The sequence below is a fragment of the Mastigoproctus giganteus genome, chromosome 8, assembly GCF_048544385.1.
Source record: "Mastigoproctus giganteus isolate SK-2022 chromosome 8, ASM4854438v1, whole genome shotgun sequence".
Lineage (NCBI taxonomy): Eukaryota > Metazoa > Arthropoda > Arachnida > Uropygi > Thelyphonidae > Mastigoproctus > Mastigoproctus giganteus.
Window position 1 is genome coordinate 119376049 of NC_143582.1, and position 19873 is coordinate 119395921.

General features: G+C 37.0%; 1 protein-coding gene across 2 annotated transcripts in view; it reads right to left on the reverse strand.

The window, feature by feature from the left end:
• The window catches only part of LOC150081783 (lachesin-like), a 466088-nt gene extending 446886 nt beyond the window's left edge, over positions 1 to 19202 (reverse strand). For both annotated transcript variants that reach the window (XM_090379659.1, XM_090379658.1), the window contains exon 1: positions 19080 to 19202. In XM_090379659.1, coding sequence (XP_090235785.1) covers positions 19080 to 19143 — 64 coding nt within the window. In that variant the 5' untranslated portion in view covers positions 19144 to 19202. The remainder of the gene's footprint in view (positions 1 to 19079) is intronic.
• Positions 19203 to 19873: the final 671 nt, after the last annotated feature.

The following is a 19873-nucleotide window of genomic DNA, read 5'->3' on the forward strand; positions in this document are numbered from 1 at the left end:
CAGATTCTGAAACAGCTCTTTATTTTCACGGCAATTATTGTGTTGCCAAAAAGAAAAAGTTAAAAGAACTAAATTTATTATCTAGGGTGAGATCACGCTATTTAGGAGCAAGACAATTCGTCGTATGACATACAGACCAGAAATCAGGAAAATCAATGAATGAAGGAGACCAAAAAAAAACTTTTTTTGGTCAATTAGGCAGGAGAAACGCAGGATTTTAAAAAATATATAAAAAGGAAATTAATATATTTTAATCAATTTATTTTGTGTAAAGGTATTCAACCCGATCCTACTCAGAAGAAGGTTGGAAAGTGAGTATTCGCCTATTGTTTTCAATGGACGGACGGTCATGTTGAAAACAATAGGCGCATACTCAACCAATCCATGATGCTATTCCAAGACTATGCAGTAGTAACAGAGACCTGGGTGAATGGAGTTTAAGAGGAACTTTCTTCGGGACCCCCAAATTTCTATTGATCCAATTTATTTTAATGAAATTCAGGAGGACTCGACAAATCTTTCTAAAAGAGCCAAATTTAAACATTTATGGAACTCCACCCACAGGGAATCCAGTTATTACATGCGAACGGACGGTATGTTTTTTTTGTTTTTTTGGTAGTTGTTGGCGCATCGTCTTCTGTGGCCATAATGCACCTCCCAAGGTTTTTGCAGTACTTTGATCCAAGCCCGAGGCGGGATTCGAACCCGCGACCTTTGGGTTGCCAGGCAGGCACTTTACCCATCCGGCAAGCCCCGTCGGCGCGAACGGACGGAAGGACGGACATGGTGAAGACAATGTGCCCTAATGCTCCTCAAAACGAATGTGGTTGGTGCGTTCTATCAAAAATATGAACAGTATTGTGATCACTACATTAACAGTTCATAGCACGGCATGTAAAAGTTTGCATCTTCGGTCCTGCTTTGCCATGCACCAAATTCTCACATAGAATTCATCGAATCGGCATACTCACCAGACACAACTGACGTGGACCTGTTTGGGGTTACCATGTTCTTCCCTACCTTCTAAGCGAGTCAAAATTATACAAAAAGCCACAGTGAATCCCCACATTGTGATCCCGTTCATCAATGAGGATATTGTAAGACACAAAGTCTTACAAGTTAAATTTAAATATAATTTAAGAAAGAACGCTAGATAGTGATATTGTAAACCACAAAAGAAAACACTTAAAGTCACTAATATTGTTTAAGATAATGGGTCTCGCGCTAATGGAATTAATTTAAGAGAAGGTTAAATTTAATGTACAAGCAAATATACCTTGAAGAAAAACATTAGAAACAGATATACGATCAGTGCCCACACCGGAAATAGCAAGCGAAGATAGCAAGACGGAACAGTGGGGGGTCAACTGATAGTACGCAAAGGGACGGTTTGGTCCAGAGATGACAATAGGGGTACCAGCGGGGGCGCTCTTGTTTACTGCAAACAGAGCAGGTGTGGTCATTTTATAATAAGGCGAGACGAATCAAGAAAATGGACGCAGATGATTTCCGGATGGGTACCGAGCTCCAGAAAATTCTGGTCATTTCCAGAATATTCGAGAATTCTCTAGAAACGGAAGTTATCTCTACACCGGAAGGGGACGATGATGGTCAGATAGAAATGATTGGTCGAGGAAAGGAGGGGCGTTACTAGGTTTTGGGAAATAAAAGGGGAAGAGCGCGTGCAAAAGGGTGTGGAAAAAGTGGAAAAGGGGTGATAAGATGTTTTAGATATGTGATGAAGTTTTTCGGAGATGATTTTTCGAGATGTGATAAAGTTTTTTTGGAGATAATAAAGTTTTTCGGAAGATGATAAAGTTTTCTTCGAGAGTGATTTTTTGGAAAGATAGGCCCAGGAAACAGCCCCCGGAAGCGATCCACCAGTAGAACCAGTTATGGTGAGTTCACTAAATTCTGATAGTTTTAATGAAGTATAGATGAGTTACAGAAAGGGGAACTTTCTCGAGATGAAACACAGAAGTCCGAAAGCGTCCACCGAGAGATATATTTGAAAGGAGGACAGCCAGAAGAACACCGTACCGTCCTGTGGAAATAAAGCGATGGGAAGCGACCCCTACTGAATGATCCGGCACAGCAAAGAAGGATACGAGACCAGGATGATCGGCAAAGCGAAAAGTGTCCCTGGCAGAGTTTAGCATTCCAGATGAACGTTCCCAAACCAATGGAGGACCCGATGCAGAGCAGAAAGTCACAGGCCACACGTTGTATCAGCGGTAAGATCCAAATCCCCAGAAGTAAGTGGTTAAACAACGAATTTACCTCTATGTAATTGCAAAGGACTGCAGGGAAGATAGATAAATATTAAGTGAGATTTAGGGAAACATACAGTTAATTAAATGCATGTTGTATAGATAAGTAAGGAAATATCATAGAAATAGTTTAATGAAGGATGGTTTGCAGTTGTGGTCTATTTACCGATCAATTAATGGAGTAAAAGTAATAATTTTGGACGGGTTAGCCTATAGAGCAGGTACAGTTGTATGTTATTTATATAATGTTACTGAAGTAGAGAAGTTAGTCGCTATATGCTGAAGTTTACCTGAGGGAATGAAGAAATAAATAATCCCATGTATATTTCATTAACATGTAACTTTAAAGTGCTGGGGAGAGAATAGAATAGAATAGTTTGTAAAGTGGACATAATTCCAGAAGAAGAATTGTTTCAACCAGGAAGAAGAATGTAGGATTGTGCTAGATAGGTATGAAAAAGGAAGATATAAATAAATAAATAATAAATGTCAATTGTAATTGAGAAAGAGTTAAACTGATTGTACGAGATGTTAGTGGGCCTATAGTAAGAAGAAGATGATGGATGGGAGAGCCTAATGACCAGGAATGTGATCCATGCCCTGTACCTATATATGAAGTGAATAATGTGTAATGATTTGTCTTATCTTTTATTTGTAAGTATGTATAATAAACTGATTGGGTTTTACTTAATGCAAATAGTGTTGGGTCATTTCTGAACACACAGCAAAACCCAAAGGAGGAGTGCTCTAATATAGAAACTCCCTCAGAATCGGAATTCTTCTGTGAGATAACCAGTCAGATGCAAAGTGGGGAATATAAATAACAAATAATAACAAAATAAAAAGTAATATAAAAGTATATATAAGAAGAAACCCCACCCCCACAATTGGCGACCCAGCCAGGGATAAATAGAGATAGATTGTTTCATCATAGTCAACCCCCTCCCCCCACAATATCAAATGCTTCTGGGGGCCTTCAGCAAACTCAGTATTCGAATGCAGTACTTCTCGCACACACATATCACAGCCGAACACATTTCTTACAGCCGTGTAATCTTTTGACGGACATTTCCCATTTAATTTGTTCCTTCATCCCGTTATCAACTGCCACATCTTCAAGTAGTTGTCCACTCTTCCTCTACACTCTCATAGAGTAGCCATTTTAATGACTGGCATTAATCTGTTATTAAATGATTATTCTCTGCGCAGGTGTCTATTCAGTGCAAGATACGATTTGTAACCGTGCCATGTGCTTTTCCATAGTCCTGCTTCGAGCATCGCACTGCATTTGTGCGTTGAGGTGTAGAGGCACCATGGGAGTAACACTTATGGATTTTATGTTGAGGCAGCCAGATGAAATGGGGCAGCTGGTATTTTTCAAAAGGGGTGAGGTACACATTACCTTAAATGCTGAGAGTTTATGTAAACACCAGAAACATTACACAAGAAATAAAAAAGTAAAAATAGATCCCTTACATAGCATTATTGTACTTTAAAAGAAACAGTGGCTCAATACACCTCACATCGCTTCGCTTCTAATTTTAGAGAGTAGTTTAAATATTAGGTATTTAAACATTTAAATATTATAAATGAAAAATGAATTTTAAGAATCGAGTGATAAAAGTTTTATAATACGAGACTCGACATACAATTAAAGCTATTTTGTTTCTCCACGGTTTTCAAGAGAGAACAAAGTTATCCTTCTGTATAATAAGGATTTGTATTTGTTAATTTAAGTAATAAAAGTAGTAACAGTTTTGTTGAACTTTTAAGTAAATGGTTATCTGGCACACAGCATCTCTACCAGTAGGATACAACCGACACAACTTCTCCAAAAAGATCTGCTGATGTCCGTGTTGTTTTTCGTTTGAGCCAAATTAGAATGTCTTGCAAAACTCCTGAAATTAAAGTATATAAACATGATCCAAAATGTTACTTGAAAAATAGTGAACCTTCCTCACCTTTACACTAAAATTATCGATCGCAGAAGACAACCCACGTAACGGCAATATAACTTTTTACCTCTTAAACCGACCCTGAGACGTACTGCTATCACGCATCAATCAGTGACAGAACTGCGATCCATGTGTATTCTTGTGACAGTCATTTGAAAAATTATCACGAGATTATGATCTCACCTTACTGCTGGTTTCACTAATGTGACATCACCTCGACAGTAGTAGCTTTCTCAAAGACTAGAGCGAATTTAAATTAAATTAATCAAGTCAAATTCTGTTTTCTAAGTCAATTATCTTTCATCCTCCAAAATATGAATCACTTTTTCCACCGTTTTACAATATTTCGTCTCTCATATAAAACAAAAACTCCACTATCGAAATTTGTATTCAATATTATGAGCTCAATTACTGATTCTCCATCTCTTCTTGAATACGCTTCAATACCTGAATTCTTATTAAAACTCATTTCCCACAGCCCATTCTTCGTATTCAATATTTAGCTCATAGTTATCCATCCCGTTTGCTTAGATAATAAAATAATACCGAATAAAATACACTCTTAACCTACCTATATTCTGTTTCATTAAACCTGTGAACTCCAATGCATTTTTTAAGCTTTCTCTCCTGATATTACGACTTGAGTGTACTCTGAGTAAGAAACGTGCATATGAATGAATAAACAAATAATGAAATATTCATTTTAGTGCATGAGATAAAATACGTGTAATGTTTACAAGATTTTTCTCTTCACTTTAATTTAAAATCGTTAAAGGATAGATAAATATTTTCACACTTAAACTAGCAATTATTGGGATCTGTTACTTTTTCCTGAATTTGTATGTTTATTTTAACTCGTTAAGTAAACACGCCAAAACTATTACCATTTATATTAGACCAGACACCAATACTGTTTAATGAAATAGTCCTTTGTAAAAATAATGTTATGGCGTCAATTGTAAATCAGTTAGTAAAAGTGAACTACGTACCACAAATAGATACATTTTGCATAACACTAGTTTCAAACAGATTTTTACAATTTATATAAATAAATACTAGTAAAAAGCAAGCAAAAACTGACTGTACGAAGTTCAATTCAAAATGTAAGCAAGATTATCCTGGTCAATGTATAAAGTGTAAAACTCATTGTTATAATGTCTAGGAATGGATTTTATTGGCACAAGAGCTACTATCGAAAAACTGTGATAAAACTGAACAATAACTTTTTTCTTAATAGAAATTAAAGGTATTACTAAATTTAGTGTATTTTTAAGGCTCATTTTCCAATATAAAGCCCGTTGTTTCTTAGTACCCTTGGTTCGCTAGATACTTCATATTTCATTTTCAGTAACTTCGATTTTGGTCTGTCTGTTCATATTAGTTTGATTGATGATTGAGAAGTTCTGGATCTTGTTACAATGACACATTTCCTGCAGTATGTGCGTAACTGAGTGCATGAATGAACAAGGCGCGGCGATCCGTGGTCTGACGGACCCCCGTTCCTGCTGTTGTTACTGGAATATATTGAAAACAGCATGAATCCATAGACCTATCCTGCAGTGTGTCAACAATGCAAGTCAGGACTTGATGGCTCTGTAATGGTATGGGGAGTCTTCATGGTTCACACCAGGCTCCTTAATACAAAATGGGACATTTGGATGAAAAAGGAAGCAATATCTAGATAGTATTTTCAACCGACGCATTCCTCCATAGCTGGAGTGTATCCATCTACGAACGGGTTCTTCCAACAGGAAATGCGCCATGTCCCAAAGCAATTGAATCAACATGGAAAACAAATTTCGGGAAAATTGAGTCAGCATCCCTGTGGCATGCTTTCGGCACCTCGATCAGTCCCTGTCACGACGAGGCTGTTCTCAAGGCTAAAGTGGGGGATCTACTCGCTATTAAGCGGGTATACACGTGAAAACTCAGTGTATAACGTTATTATTGAATATCATCAAATAAAACACATCAAGTTCATTTTGGCTCCAAATTATCAGGACAAGAAGCTGCAGCGCCATATATTTTACATTAATTGTATTTCGCGTCTCAGAAACCAGTAAAAAATATACGCAACGTATCTCTTGCATTCGCTGTTCTCATTGTGTTTAGAAATCCAGCCAATTGTCAACGATTGCTATATTTGCATAACTCAAATTGAAGGAAGGAATGGGAAAGACAGAAAAAAGAGGTATCCAGATGCCTCGCTAAATTAATAGACCAGTTAATCACAGTGACAAACCACTGGTTAGTATTAGTATTAATAGCGAAAAATGATGCAAGAAAACAGGCTTTTTTTTTGGTTGATGCCAAGAAAACAAAATTCACTATTTCATCTATTCTTCCTATCCTGCCAAGTTCTTCCTTGAATTTATTCAAATTAACCACTTCCACAACAACGGTTAGAAACTTGTTCCAGCCATCAGCCACCGATTGGATGAAGGTAAACTTCTGCAAATCTATTCTACAACCATCCTTCACCAATTTGAATTTATGTCCCTTCATGGCATAGTCAAAGCAAAATAAAGAATCCCATCAGCTTTAAATGTGCTCAAGCCATTCAAAACCTTAAACATCTCAATCAGATCACATCCCAGAGGCCTAGTCTCAAGAGTCTGCAATTTGCAGAACTAAGGCCTTTCTTGGGAAGAGCACCCTTTGTTTCCCTCACCAATCTCGTTGCCCTTATTTGTACCCATTCAGCAACTCTACAACCTTCCTAAAATGAAGCCTCCAGACCTGTATGCAGTACTTAAGAGGTGCCCCGACCCTTGCCTTACACAACAAGATAATCACATTCTTATCCCTGACTTGAAAAATTGTTGTACTCCACCAATCACAGTAGTCCTCGAAGAACAGTGTCCATTAATAACTACTCTGTCTTCTCCCACTCAACTATCCCTTTATCCATAGTAGTAACATTCCTTTAATGCCACACTGCTCCAATTTGTATATGGTCTTTTATGTGAAACAGTATCTAAAGCTTTCCTCAAATCCGAGTATATATCAAATTAATTTTTTTCTCCCAGTTTCCTCTGTCATTACATTATAGTATTCAATCAAATTGGTCAGACAAGCTCTCCCTTTAAAAAACCATGCTGTGTGATTGAAATCTAACTGCATTCCTGCCTAGATGGTCCTGAAGAATTCGGCATGTGTGAATGTAAATTAAAAATACTTATTCAGCCTGTCAGCAACCTAAGGAGGATCATCAACAGTTGAACCTTCGACTTCGAGTGGACCAATGTGGTTGAACAGTATTTCTTCGTTGGTATGAAAAGCCTAGTAGCTTCTATGATTATTTCCATAAATGCTTCCCATTTGGAATTTTTTGTAGGTAACATCATCAGTTGGTCCCACTGTATAGAATTTAAAAACTGTCTGAAACTACTGTAGTCTACGAAAGCAAAAATCCTTCCCTTTACCCTTGATTCCCTTTACTTAAAGATCCATCACGGATCTTTAAGTAAATCCCATATCAATACACTGTAATCACTGCCACCTTGTGGCTCTTTATCTGCAGATTCTTAATGCAGGAATAATCACTGCTGATAATCAGATCATGGGTATCCCTCTTCTTGTTGCCTCTCTAAAAAACAGTCGCTGTAGAAAACAGTCGTCCAATAAATCCAAAAAAATCTTGCTAGAGTGCGACTGACTAACCCACAAGTTCCAATTTAAATTTCCAATATCTAAAAGTTAAATTCTCCCATTACAAGACATTCTGATTTAATGGCCCACTCTATTTCTCTGTACAGTTGTTCGTTGTAGTCATCGGAGTCACTAGGCCTATAACACACTCCTACTTTCATTTATGCTTTCCCAATGCTTATGTCACACCAAAGTGACTCAACATTGCAGTGGCCATTCATGTCAACTAGATGCACTGCCTTAGCTTTTATGTGCCTCTTAAATAAGAGCATCACCCATTCCCCTCCCATTCTGTCTGTCCTTTAACTGCTCCCTCTGGGGCAAGATGGGCTTCCTACTCCAGAGGTTCCCTACAGTCACCCCTTTTTCAACCTGGCGGCCACTTTCGCTACTGCCTCCACTGTTCTATCCCTCTGTTATCCCCTACTTACACTATCGCCCCCGTCTTCTTTTCTTAATTTTTTTCTGGGCCCTCCCTGAGAAGCTCAGGCTACACCAGAGAGAGTCTATTTCTTCCTACTGACTCGACCTGCCTCCCCGTCACGAAGGACGGTAACTAGGGGTCGGTGGTTTCCCCAGGCCCCTAGGCTAAGTGGCAGGATGAACAACATACCAACACAACCTATACTAACTCTTCACAAACACACACTATCTGGCCTCTACAGAGTACAGCATACGTCTCAAAGTACCAATCACGAAGCTGGAGGGGAACACCCTGGTGACGCTAGTGAAACTACACTACGCACTATGTCTTCTCTATCAGGCGCCTCCGTAGCCAGGTGGGAAGGAGCAGCAGTGGGTAGCACACGCTTCTTGATTAAACCGGGGTTCGAGCCCGTCACCACCAAATACGGAGGATGCGGAAAGGTAGGGAATGACCACCGCGTATCCCGGAGCAATATGGACTTAGTTGCTAATGCTCCTTAAAAAAAAAACCAAAACAACAAAATATGTCTTCTCTATACACATTGTACTCCCCATATTGAAATTCTACATCCATTGTATCTGATAACACAATGTCTCGGATATCCTCACAATGTCTGCATTTGATGACTTGACCAGCACTTCAAATTCATGAAATTTATTTACAACGCTCCTACAATTGCTGAACATGCAGCTATACATGCACCTGTTCTTTCTCAGAATTACCCTAATGCAGTGAAGGTACTGTATTTACTTGTTCCTTGATAACTCACAGCAGGCCTTGAAATCCCTGGTACCCTGCTATCCGAGCTGCTTCATGTTCCACTAGAAGCAATGCAAGAATCGCTATGAATTTTGCCTGCGGCTATTGTTAATCTATTATTCTGTGAACCCCCGCCCAAGCTAGCAATTTTCCGACTCACCTAACACTGCCTGGATAGCATCGGCAAATATTCTTTCACCCTTTCTATTTAAGTGTATGTTCCTCAGAAACTTAGTCAGTATAAGAGAAAAACACAATGGCTCACTGGAAACAGTCCACACGAGCTCTGAATCAGAATATGAACGTTCGGACCTATATAAACTCCATCTTATAACTAAAAGTGATTTGTACGATCTTCTGAGTGATGTTAATCAAAGGCATAGCTAGCCAAAGATCTTTTGAGATCTAGGCTTAAAGGAATTGAATTTACTGCGAAAAAGATACAGCTACTGTATATCTATATTTCTTTAAAGGGAAAAAGAATCTTTTCCTCATGGAAAAGCTTCTTTTCCATGTGGAAATGGACAACATCATGCCATTGGAAGAGAATATCAATCAAGAGAATGGAGGTTTTTCCTTGGTTCTTTGAAATTAAGGCTAAATGTATGTATGTGTTTCTGATCTGCAAAACATACATACATCTTTGCCCTAAAATAATATGAGAACATGAAAGTCTCTTAAGAAAATAACAGTAAGATAAATATAAGTCTGCCAAGATTTCAAATATATTGAGATCCTTTTAGGTCTACAATGTGTTCATACAAAATAGTGTTGTACGAGTAGAGCAATCCAGCCAAACTATTCATTACGAAATTATGATTTGGACTCTCGTAGGAAGGGTACCTGGAAAGAAAAGTGTCATCTATAAGCCACTAGGAGATCGAACAAATATATTTTTACCACCGCTTCGCATAAAGTTTAGTCCAATAAAAATTCAGTTCGGTTCAAGCTCTCGTACTAATTTTTTCTCAAGCTTTCAATATTTGAAACTAAAAAGTTTCCACGCATTGTGATGCCAATATCAAAGGTGAATTCGTGGTTCCGCAGATCAGAGAATTACGGAAAGATGAACATTTTTGAAAGAATGTAAGTCCCTTTGGACTTCGTAGCTTGGAAATCAGATAAATAAAAAATCTTGATTGAGAATTTATTGCAAACCTACCAAAATCTTGATTGCAATTTCTCTCAGATAATCTTGAACGCGTCAGTGATCAACAAGGCGAACGTTTAAAATATCGCTACCATGAAGGAATATTGCCAAATGAGGTGAAACCGCAGTATACTGGCACACTATTACTGGACATTGATAAGAATGGCTTCTAATAATTATAAAATAAACAGAAAACAAAAAAACTCACTGCATTTTATATAATACGTTTATTGTAAACACTTGTTAAAATTTCATTAACTATTACAATAAGCCTAACGTGTATTACTCTCTAAATCTGCACGTGCTTCGCGATATTTGACATCAAATTTGTATTCAGCTCAATAGCCATAAGATATACCTTACTTCGGAAGGAAACAAATTAAGTTTAAAATTCGTCGCCCAGAATTATCAGAAGTAACTTCAGAAAACACGCTGCAATGCACCAAATGGCATAATAAAGTCCGGTCAGTGGAATTACATAAAAAACGCAAGTAAACAAAACAACTCTTCAATCAGCTTACAGTCTAAAACCACTAGCTACACCCATAAAACTAGTCAGAGAAAGTCGCTTCTGCTGGTGGTTCCAGTACACTTGAATCGCGGGAAGATTTGTTAGATGAAGTATAGATCTTCGCCTACGCGCTTATCTAAGCTCCTTTTCTCTTCTGAAAAAGAAGAATACTCTTAAATACCAAAGGGTGGAAACTAATAATCACGTTAAAGCGTTAAATACGGTTAGTGACGAGAAACCACTCAGTAAAGAGGGCGAATGCATTCTTGTAGGATTCAGATAAATCTACAGTCATCCAAAGAATATCCCCTTCTTGAAAATGCACATCTCACTGAGATGGGCGGTTTGGTTTTATTATTATCTCAAGTCCAGTATTCGAACGCATCGCTCTCAGATTTGTTTGGGTCTGGAAATCTTGAACAAATCAATCTCACCGGTTGTTTCATTGGGTATTCCATGGGGTTCCAGTGTATGTATGAAAACCATATTTTCTGAATAGAAGAAGAAAAAAAAAGCAGCCCTCACCAGAAATGGACTAAATTAACCATGATAAGAAAACAAAATTCGTTTTCTACGGGATTCGAACCCGGAACCTTTCACAGGACACAGAAGAACAAAGACTACTACTCTCCTTCATTGCTATCCTCTCGGGTATGCCACTCTGCTTCAACTAATCAGTAATATATTGATTAATAAAAAGTCCAATACACCATCAGCGAGGAAATCACTACTATATTCTAAAACTAAACACCTAATTAAAAAAAAACCTTAGGAAAATGTTGAAACCTTATTCGACCAGGCGTTGGTTTTTATTTCATAAGCCCTCTCTTTTTAAAGCTCAATAAAAACAAGTTATTGTACTGCGCGTCAGTTATTTTTGGTGTTTAGAGCGGCAGGTTCCCAATCGTTTTTAAATGAAGGAGGAACGAGGCACATCTGGTAATATTTGATTGTGAGAGTACTAAGATTCATGATTTATTAAGTTTATTTGTTAAATTATTCAGCTTTAGAATATAGAACCTTGATATAATAAAGAAAATTAAGAATTATCTTTAAAGCTCTTATTAATCATATGGCTGCAAATGTGATTGCTGTCACCTGCTACACGTGCACGCACGGGTAACACTGAAAAGTGCGAATTACTGAAGTGAGTGCGCGTTTAAATATTTCTGAATGCATAATAGTGAGGAAGAGGGTTTTTTTTTTTTCCTTCGTGGACGCAGTCGTAAGCTCTACTCTTGTCTGCTGTGCTTTTACATAATGCTCTTGTGGCTGCTTTATTGTGATACTCCGCTGTATTGCGGTGGAACATCCTCTCCGTTTAACAATTTTCGCTTCACCGTGGAACTCTGTTGTACTGCAGCGTACTCTACTTCTTCTCCGTTTCAACAATTTATTTGATAAACGTCTCTTAAAACGAGAGAGAGGCTTGCTTTTCTGTAGATTGGCTACTATAACCCCACTTATATTTCTGATTATAAACCACGGTCGTCGACGGTTGTTTAGTTGGATAAACGTCAAACGCGCGCAAACTGTAATCGAACTCCAGGTCCGTCTCACGAAAGTTGCACTCTCTCATATTGCCCACAAAACCGAGTTTAAGTGTTCCGTGGAGTGATGACATCCAACTTGTATTTAATTGGACAAAAATGCACACAACAATGGGATACGCCATGGCATGCAGTTTGCATCAATTGTGAGATAAGAACAAAAAGCTTTTAAATTAATTCATCACTTAGTAAAAGGGCAAAAAACGAGCGGCCGAAATCCAGAACCACCACAGATGTGGATAAAGAAATAAATACCATAACGATTTAATGTAAAAGTTGTTTAATGTCCTTCTGCTAACAAAATAACCGTTTATCTACAGATTTTCTTGTTTCGGGTATTACGAAAGTTTGCAGTATTAAAAAAGTTGGTGCAGGTATTAATAAAGCCCACAGTTCACGTGAAATCGTTAAAAACACCAAACTTCCATTTGAGCAAAATTGATGGTTTGGTTTAATGATAGTAGTGCGATTCTGAAACATCTCTTAGTTCTGTTCATTACATTCACAAGTTTCTTCTTAATAGTATAAATAGTTTACACAATAATGTGCGAACAAACACCACCGTACTTTTAATGCAAACAGTTTCTTTGAGCTTAATGGTTCTTTCAGAATAAGTTCGAAATCTTGTGTCCTGAAATCTTTATCCGATTCATCGAGTTATCCTATTAAAATGCAATCCAGTTTTTAGCACAACAAAATTGTATTAAAAACGAATACAGAATTTAATATAAAAAAATGAATTGGAAGCTTTCACCTTGTTCGTGTAAGGGATGCGTTAATTTTAGCGAGCCTAATGCCACTATAGGAACACGATCATCACTGGCGAGAATGAAGTTTAATATTTTTAGTGTTTTTTTGGAACATGTTTGGATATCTATTACTGAACATATCTTAGCATTGTAAAAATAATTCTAATGCAAGGTAATGTTTCAGTATCAACACGATATTTTTTGGAAAAACCCATATTACGCACAACACTGATATCCAATGCACCACATTATATTGCTCTTTAAAATGCCACGGCTGTCACAATGAAACAGCTCCCTACTAGTCTAAAAATAGGTCTATCCATATCCCGTGCTCCATTGCTATAATTACTTCCATGCACGCCGTTGACCAATGGATTTCCAGATAAATAAATAACCTTGTACTTTTCATCATCTCATTATTAGAGGCCAATGTGGTACATTACCAAAGTAATAGGGTAAAATCTCACATTTAATCAGTGCAGACCATATAAGCTGCAGTTGTTTAAATAATCAATTTATGCTTTTGAATCGATTTGCTGTTGGAGAAGAAAAACCGGGGATGTCGAAATAAATGTCTAGATTGCGGCCTAAGACCAATGAACCTGGAGGTAAAAATAAATGCAATTTCCTCGAAGAGGTTCATAAGCTATTTTTAAAACGGTTTTCCTTCAACCAACTAAAATGTGAAAAAAGAACTTTGCCTTTTGTAAAAGGCTTCTTAAATTACTAAAAAATATATTTAAAAAATTTCAGATGCTTTAAAATGAATATAATTATGCACGTTTTTCTTAAATACTATATTCAAGAAATTTGAACTACAATAATGTACACTGTACGTATGGAGATTCAGATGGATTTAAAGGCCGATATGTTAAAAATTGAGTTAGAAATCTCGAGTTTCAAACATCATAACATTTCTTAACACATCACGAAAAGAATATCCAATTTCGAATTCGTTCATTAGAACATTCGGGCTAAGAAAAAAAAAAGACAAAAATAAGCAATTTAGGATTTGCAACGTTAGCATTTCTCATAACGTATTACCGGAGCTCAGTAGTTTTAGTACAACTTTTCAGCAAAGATCACACTCCACATGCGATCAATAACTCTCGTATAGTACTTACATTTCACCCCTTGATCCACTAAGAACATTACATTCGGCCTCCACACTCGCTGGGCTATCAGCGAACCTGATAGCTCCGGAAGTTATCTATACACTATAAGAACAGCCGTTATTTTGAGTGTGTTCCGATTATTACATACGAGAAAGCGCCCGTTTGTACGTAGAATATACGACAGAAGTCCATTGGGATTTTCTCTTATGCGACCTAAAAGTAACACTCGAGTCCCAGGAGCGCCACTAGAGAGGGCGATCGTGTGTATGTGTTTACGTCAAAGCTAAAATGAGGAAACCTTAACTATGTCAAGGTGAATCAGTCACCTTTTTTTCTCCTTTAGGGAGGCCAGGTAATTGCTGCGCGACATGAACGAAATAAAATGTCTTATAGCTTAAGAAACCGAAATAATCTTATATAAATGCCCCTGAATTAAAAAAACTGCAAATTATGGAGAAGTCGATTCCCTTCTTTTTTATAATTTCAGACGGTGAAAATGAAAAACTCGAAATGTCATATCTTTATTCACATGATTCTCTCTCAGTTGTTAAGAACTTCAAGGGAAATATTTCAGCTCGATTGGTATGAAGAGTCAAAAATTACAAATATTCATTGAAACTTTAGTCACAGAAATTTAGCGCTGGTTATGATTTGAGCGTTTGGCACATACACTGCTCTACCCATCTATGTAGACATTCTCTGACATTACGTCAATAAAGAATATTTATTTATTTTAAGTATTCTGCCATCAAGGAAATGGGAATGATTAGTTTTATTTAGCGGCTTAGTCATGTGTTTCCTTTTCGTTCTGCGCAAGAACGAAGAATGCCATATTACACGACCAAACTCCAACAGATGCACCTAATGACCCTACGAAGTTTGTCTGTCTAAACTAGTAATAACCTTTCCAGCCGCAGACTAATATTTCAAAAATGTAATTTTACTAAACTTAGTAATTCTAAAGATATTAAAGGTTTCTGTGTCCATATTTAAGATTAAAAAGATGCCTAATCCCTAAATGAAAAATACTAAAGTTCAAACATCTGTGGGACACATTTATAGATATTAAATATGTCAATTTATGTATGTCATGCATTATATTTCAGCCTCGTTAGCAAATATTAATAATTCATGGATTTTAACAAAACAAAAAGAGCCAAAAACAACTACTTTTATTCGCGAACTAAGAAAATTTCGTTTCGGAACATCCACCACATTGCCCACTCATTCCTCCAACTAACGTATATCTATAAACACAAATTAGACAACGTTACATTTCACGTGTGTTTCAATTTTTGTTCTTAATTTAATTTGTTTTTATTTTCCTGTAATCAAGAGAAGTGGAAAATAAATATATATTTATCTCCTTACGAACTAATTATTAAGATTACGCTCTGTAAACTTATGTTGACTTTAATTTCAACTGTGTAACATTTCTCCTCTCATATACTTTTAAGTCTCTTTTCTATATATATGTGATATCACGTTCACGAGTCTTTCACAGCAATACACGCGAAGTGTGCACGAACCGCCTTAAGCTAACAATATTGCATTAAAACTACATTTAATCTATGGATTTCTGATTTCCATACAAATTGCGTGGAAAAAAATCAATATTAATTTCCGGATTTCTATTATCCAGATTTTGATGAAATTTGGAATAGCTCGACAAATATTTTTAAAAGGCCTAAATATAAAATTTCATGAAAATCTGTCCACTGGCAGTCGAGTTGTTCATGAAGACGTACGAACATAAAAACAAACGCTTATGCATATATGCTAATGCGCCAAAAAGTGCAATCAATAATCTCAAAATCAACATCATATTTCGTATATCGGTCCCATTTAATCTGTTTTACTATTAAAGAAAATATTATTAGTATATGAACGGAAAGGCAGCTGCGTCTATTATTATTCAGAATACTTGGAAGTCGGTTTTAGTTGACTAACGAACAAGAATCATTTGTTTCTTCTGGAGGATGGTAATTTAGAAAGAAATAGTCTTAGTTGTGTGATAAATGTCAATCTCCAGGTTCACGTTTATGTTTTTAAAATAACAAAAAGCCCAAGAGTGTATATGATCATGAATTATCCTAAAATTCTTGGCGTTATTCGAAGATTGTCCAAAATGGATGAAGAATAACACATCTTTAAACTTTAATAGCCATTACGACTCGATTCTCATCAGGTTAGCAACAGTTGTCTATAAAACACAAAAAATTCACAAATTTCGAATTACTATTTTAATGGAACCGAAGCCTCTCGCTCATTTCCTTATTATTTTATTAATTGAAACATTCACAGGACTATTTGCACAGCGTGTCGGCTAGGAGAATTCATAGGAGAAAATACTTTCCTCCCCAACGTGCCTCAGATCGGCTAAATATAACCTCGATCGAAGAGTGCTTTAGAAATTCTTTCGGTCATTGATGGGAATCGAACACAAACCACTCCAAATGAGTGGCAAACCATCAAAACTTTATCATGACTTTCTCAGCGCACTGTAACTTGCAGAATTTTGAATGATTAGCAGCAATACGTAACGTAAGAGTCACACAGAAATTTCAGCATTAGAATGAATAATCGAGATTTTAGTAAAATGTATTACTGCACATAAAATATTAAATATTTAATTGATTTTACTGCGTAGACTACAACAAACATTTATCATCCAAATGTGATTAAAAAAATAAGTTGTTTATTGGGGGAAGTACTTTATTCCGCGTGTTAAAATCCTCTCTGATGATAGTCTCACAGCTCAGCAGTTTTAACTTGCTTAAGTACAAGAAAGTGCTATCTTTCTCAATTCATTGCCAGATATGACTACGTTCTTTGTATAAATAACACGAATACGATAAAATGATGTGTTCATCTTATTTTCAGCTACTGATAAAAGTAAGACAAGTGATATTTAAAGTATTATATTAAATAATAAGTAGTACTAAAAGCTGTCTCAGTGGAAGAAATACTTTTTTTATGGCTTATTCACTATGAACGGCAAACAATACGTTTCCTTTCCTTAATTATAATATTTTAAAATATTATAGTAGAGTTCCGATTTCAGGGCACTTTTTCTAACATATGCAATTTACCACACCTCATAAAATGCGATTATTAATATGTTTTATTGTTCATCGTGCAATCTCATTTATTAATAAGTTTTATCGTTAATATGTTTTATGTACTTACTTTATACTCTCGCTAGGGCGAACTACTTCAAGCTTAACAAACATTAAACCTTTTTTTAAATAAAAAGTATATTTCATTTAATGCGTCATTTTTTTATGAAACGCACGCATTCACAAATCTATAAAATAATTTTCAATCAAATAATATAGCAGACTGTAGTTACACTGCAATGAATACATTTTTCTATTTATGTCTAGCGTACATAATTTGAAACGGGAACAACAGCATGCCATACGTCCGAAACTATTATCATAGTCACGAGGCTAATATTGTGGCTTGTTTCTCAGAAAACGATCCGTGTATAGGCTATAACAAAGAGCGAATCATTATCATAAATCCATAATATTCGGACACGAATATGGAACTTTGCATGCCATCGCTAAAACACTGAACACGTCCTACAAATATTTGTCCAGGCTTTCGATATTATTTCGGGTTACTATAACAACTTCGAAGAACGAGACTTATGTCACCGTTTATGTTTAAAATAACGTCAACCCGAAATATCCTTTCCCGACATTTTATGAGAAATTCCGTCTGCGAACCTGCCAACAATTTTTCGAATTCTACTTGAGAAAAAAACCTACTGTTTAAATTACTTCATAAAGCACTTAAAAAAATGTTATATGGCAGAGGATTGGGTTGTGTATCGGTCTGTTTCAGCAAATATTCTAGTGCTTGCTTACGCTTTCGTTTATTTATTTATTTTTTAATCTTTAACTTAGTAAAGTCAATAAAAATACAAATGTGAATCAAAAGATTATTTTAATTCATTTCTGAAAGATTTTAATCAAAAATGTTGGAACGCATTAGAGGAGCAAAGTTTTGCTAAATTTCTAGCCCGGAACTGCAATCTCAAAATCACTCTCACAATGGAACCAGCGTGCTCAAGATACACGCAAAGGATAAGAAAACAGAAAAGAATAAAAAAAAGGATTCATATGGGAATTAGCATTGGCATTTTGAAGACAAATAGCAAATTCGACCACTACCGACACATTTCGAAGTCACCTGACAGTTTCGCAGGCGAGTGATTGTTCATGTCACCTAAGGCAGAGCATCCCTTCGTGCATACAGGAATAAATTTACGAAGTCCTTACTGCAGAGACGGAGCAGGATACTGAAAATTTTCATCTGAGATTTATTTAAGTCGTTTATTCACCAAAAGGCCACACGATATAAACATAAACCTTTGGAGTTAAAAGCTTGCGTCCAGTTTCATTAAAACTGGCTGAGAATTCCATGAATTTTGGAGCGTTCTCATCGAAGACCAAATCGCCAGTGTCAGACCCGTTTATACGCGCAGTGATTTTCCCAGTAAATTAGAACTTTAATGAAAGACTGAAAAAGAAAATAAGTTCAAATGAAACTCGCTCGTTCCTTCAAATCTTACGCTCACCTGCAATCCGGAAACCACAACGAAAATTCCTGTGCGCGCGCTGGACTCGTGCTGTCGTTGACCTACCTGAGTTTGACACCCACCACTTCAAAAACTGACAAAAAATACTCGGTGAAATGACTCATCGGCTACAGACGTTAGGGGAATTCAATTTCCACCTTTTAATGCGTGGTTCGTAAACCCCCCAACATTCAGCACTGATTTAACTGGAACTTCAAAAAACTGGCCAACACGATACTTCGGTTTTATGTCCGTAGGCTTCCCGAACACGTCTTGAGTGAGCGAAATACACAACCAGGTGTAAGGACTACAAAAATTTACAAGGAAAAAAGAAAGAACGAATGTAGGTCTTACTTTGAGATGAGGCGCTGGACAGCGAGAAGAAGTACACTATCAACACAAGGACCTGAACGGTCATCCCTACAGGACACTTGATCTCTGTACGCACCGCAGCCAGCACACACACACACACACGTCACAGTAATCACACGAGGAGTTTGTACTTGCACGTGCGCCACCGCACGCTAGATCGATGATCACACGGATAATGTAGCGGAGAAACCAGCTTCCGACTCTTATATCGGCAGTCGTAGAGCAGTCCCTACACACGTCACCGTTCAGGGAAGGAACACTGGTCGGAAGAGAGTGCGAGGTAGTGAATGAAAGAGAGGGATGGAAGGAGATGGAAAGAAAGACACTGAAAAAGAGAATGACGGGGCGAACGGCTAAAAAAAGGCCCTGCGCTGTCTGCCGTGCCGTTTGAATTATAATCTCGAAAAGGAAACTTCTTTGTCCCGAGATTAATATTTATGTCTGGAGTCTGAACTTTTTTTTTTCCGGTGCAGCGGTCCACACCAATTACACTTGCCTTCGGTCGCGCGCGAAGTATGAGGCGTTAAAGTATTAGTTCCGCTGTAATTACACCGCTTACAGGGAGGGAGCAGTAAATAACCAAAGATGGCTTTATTTCTTCACATAATCGAAATGCCTCTCTTTTATCCGATTCGCTGCGTAAAAAGAGATCTTTAAATGTTCCTTCCAGTTGAAAGAGTCCCCACGACTTTGAATAGGCCGATTCTCATTTATTTCAATTTCGTACCGTTGAGTGTCATTATCCTTCCATTCCCACTTATCGATGACATCGCTGG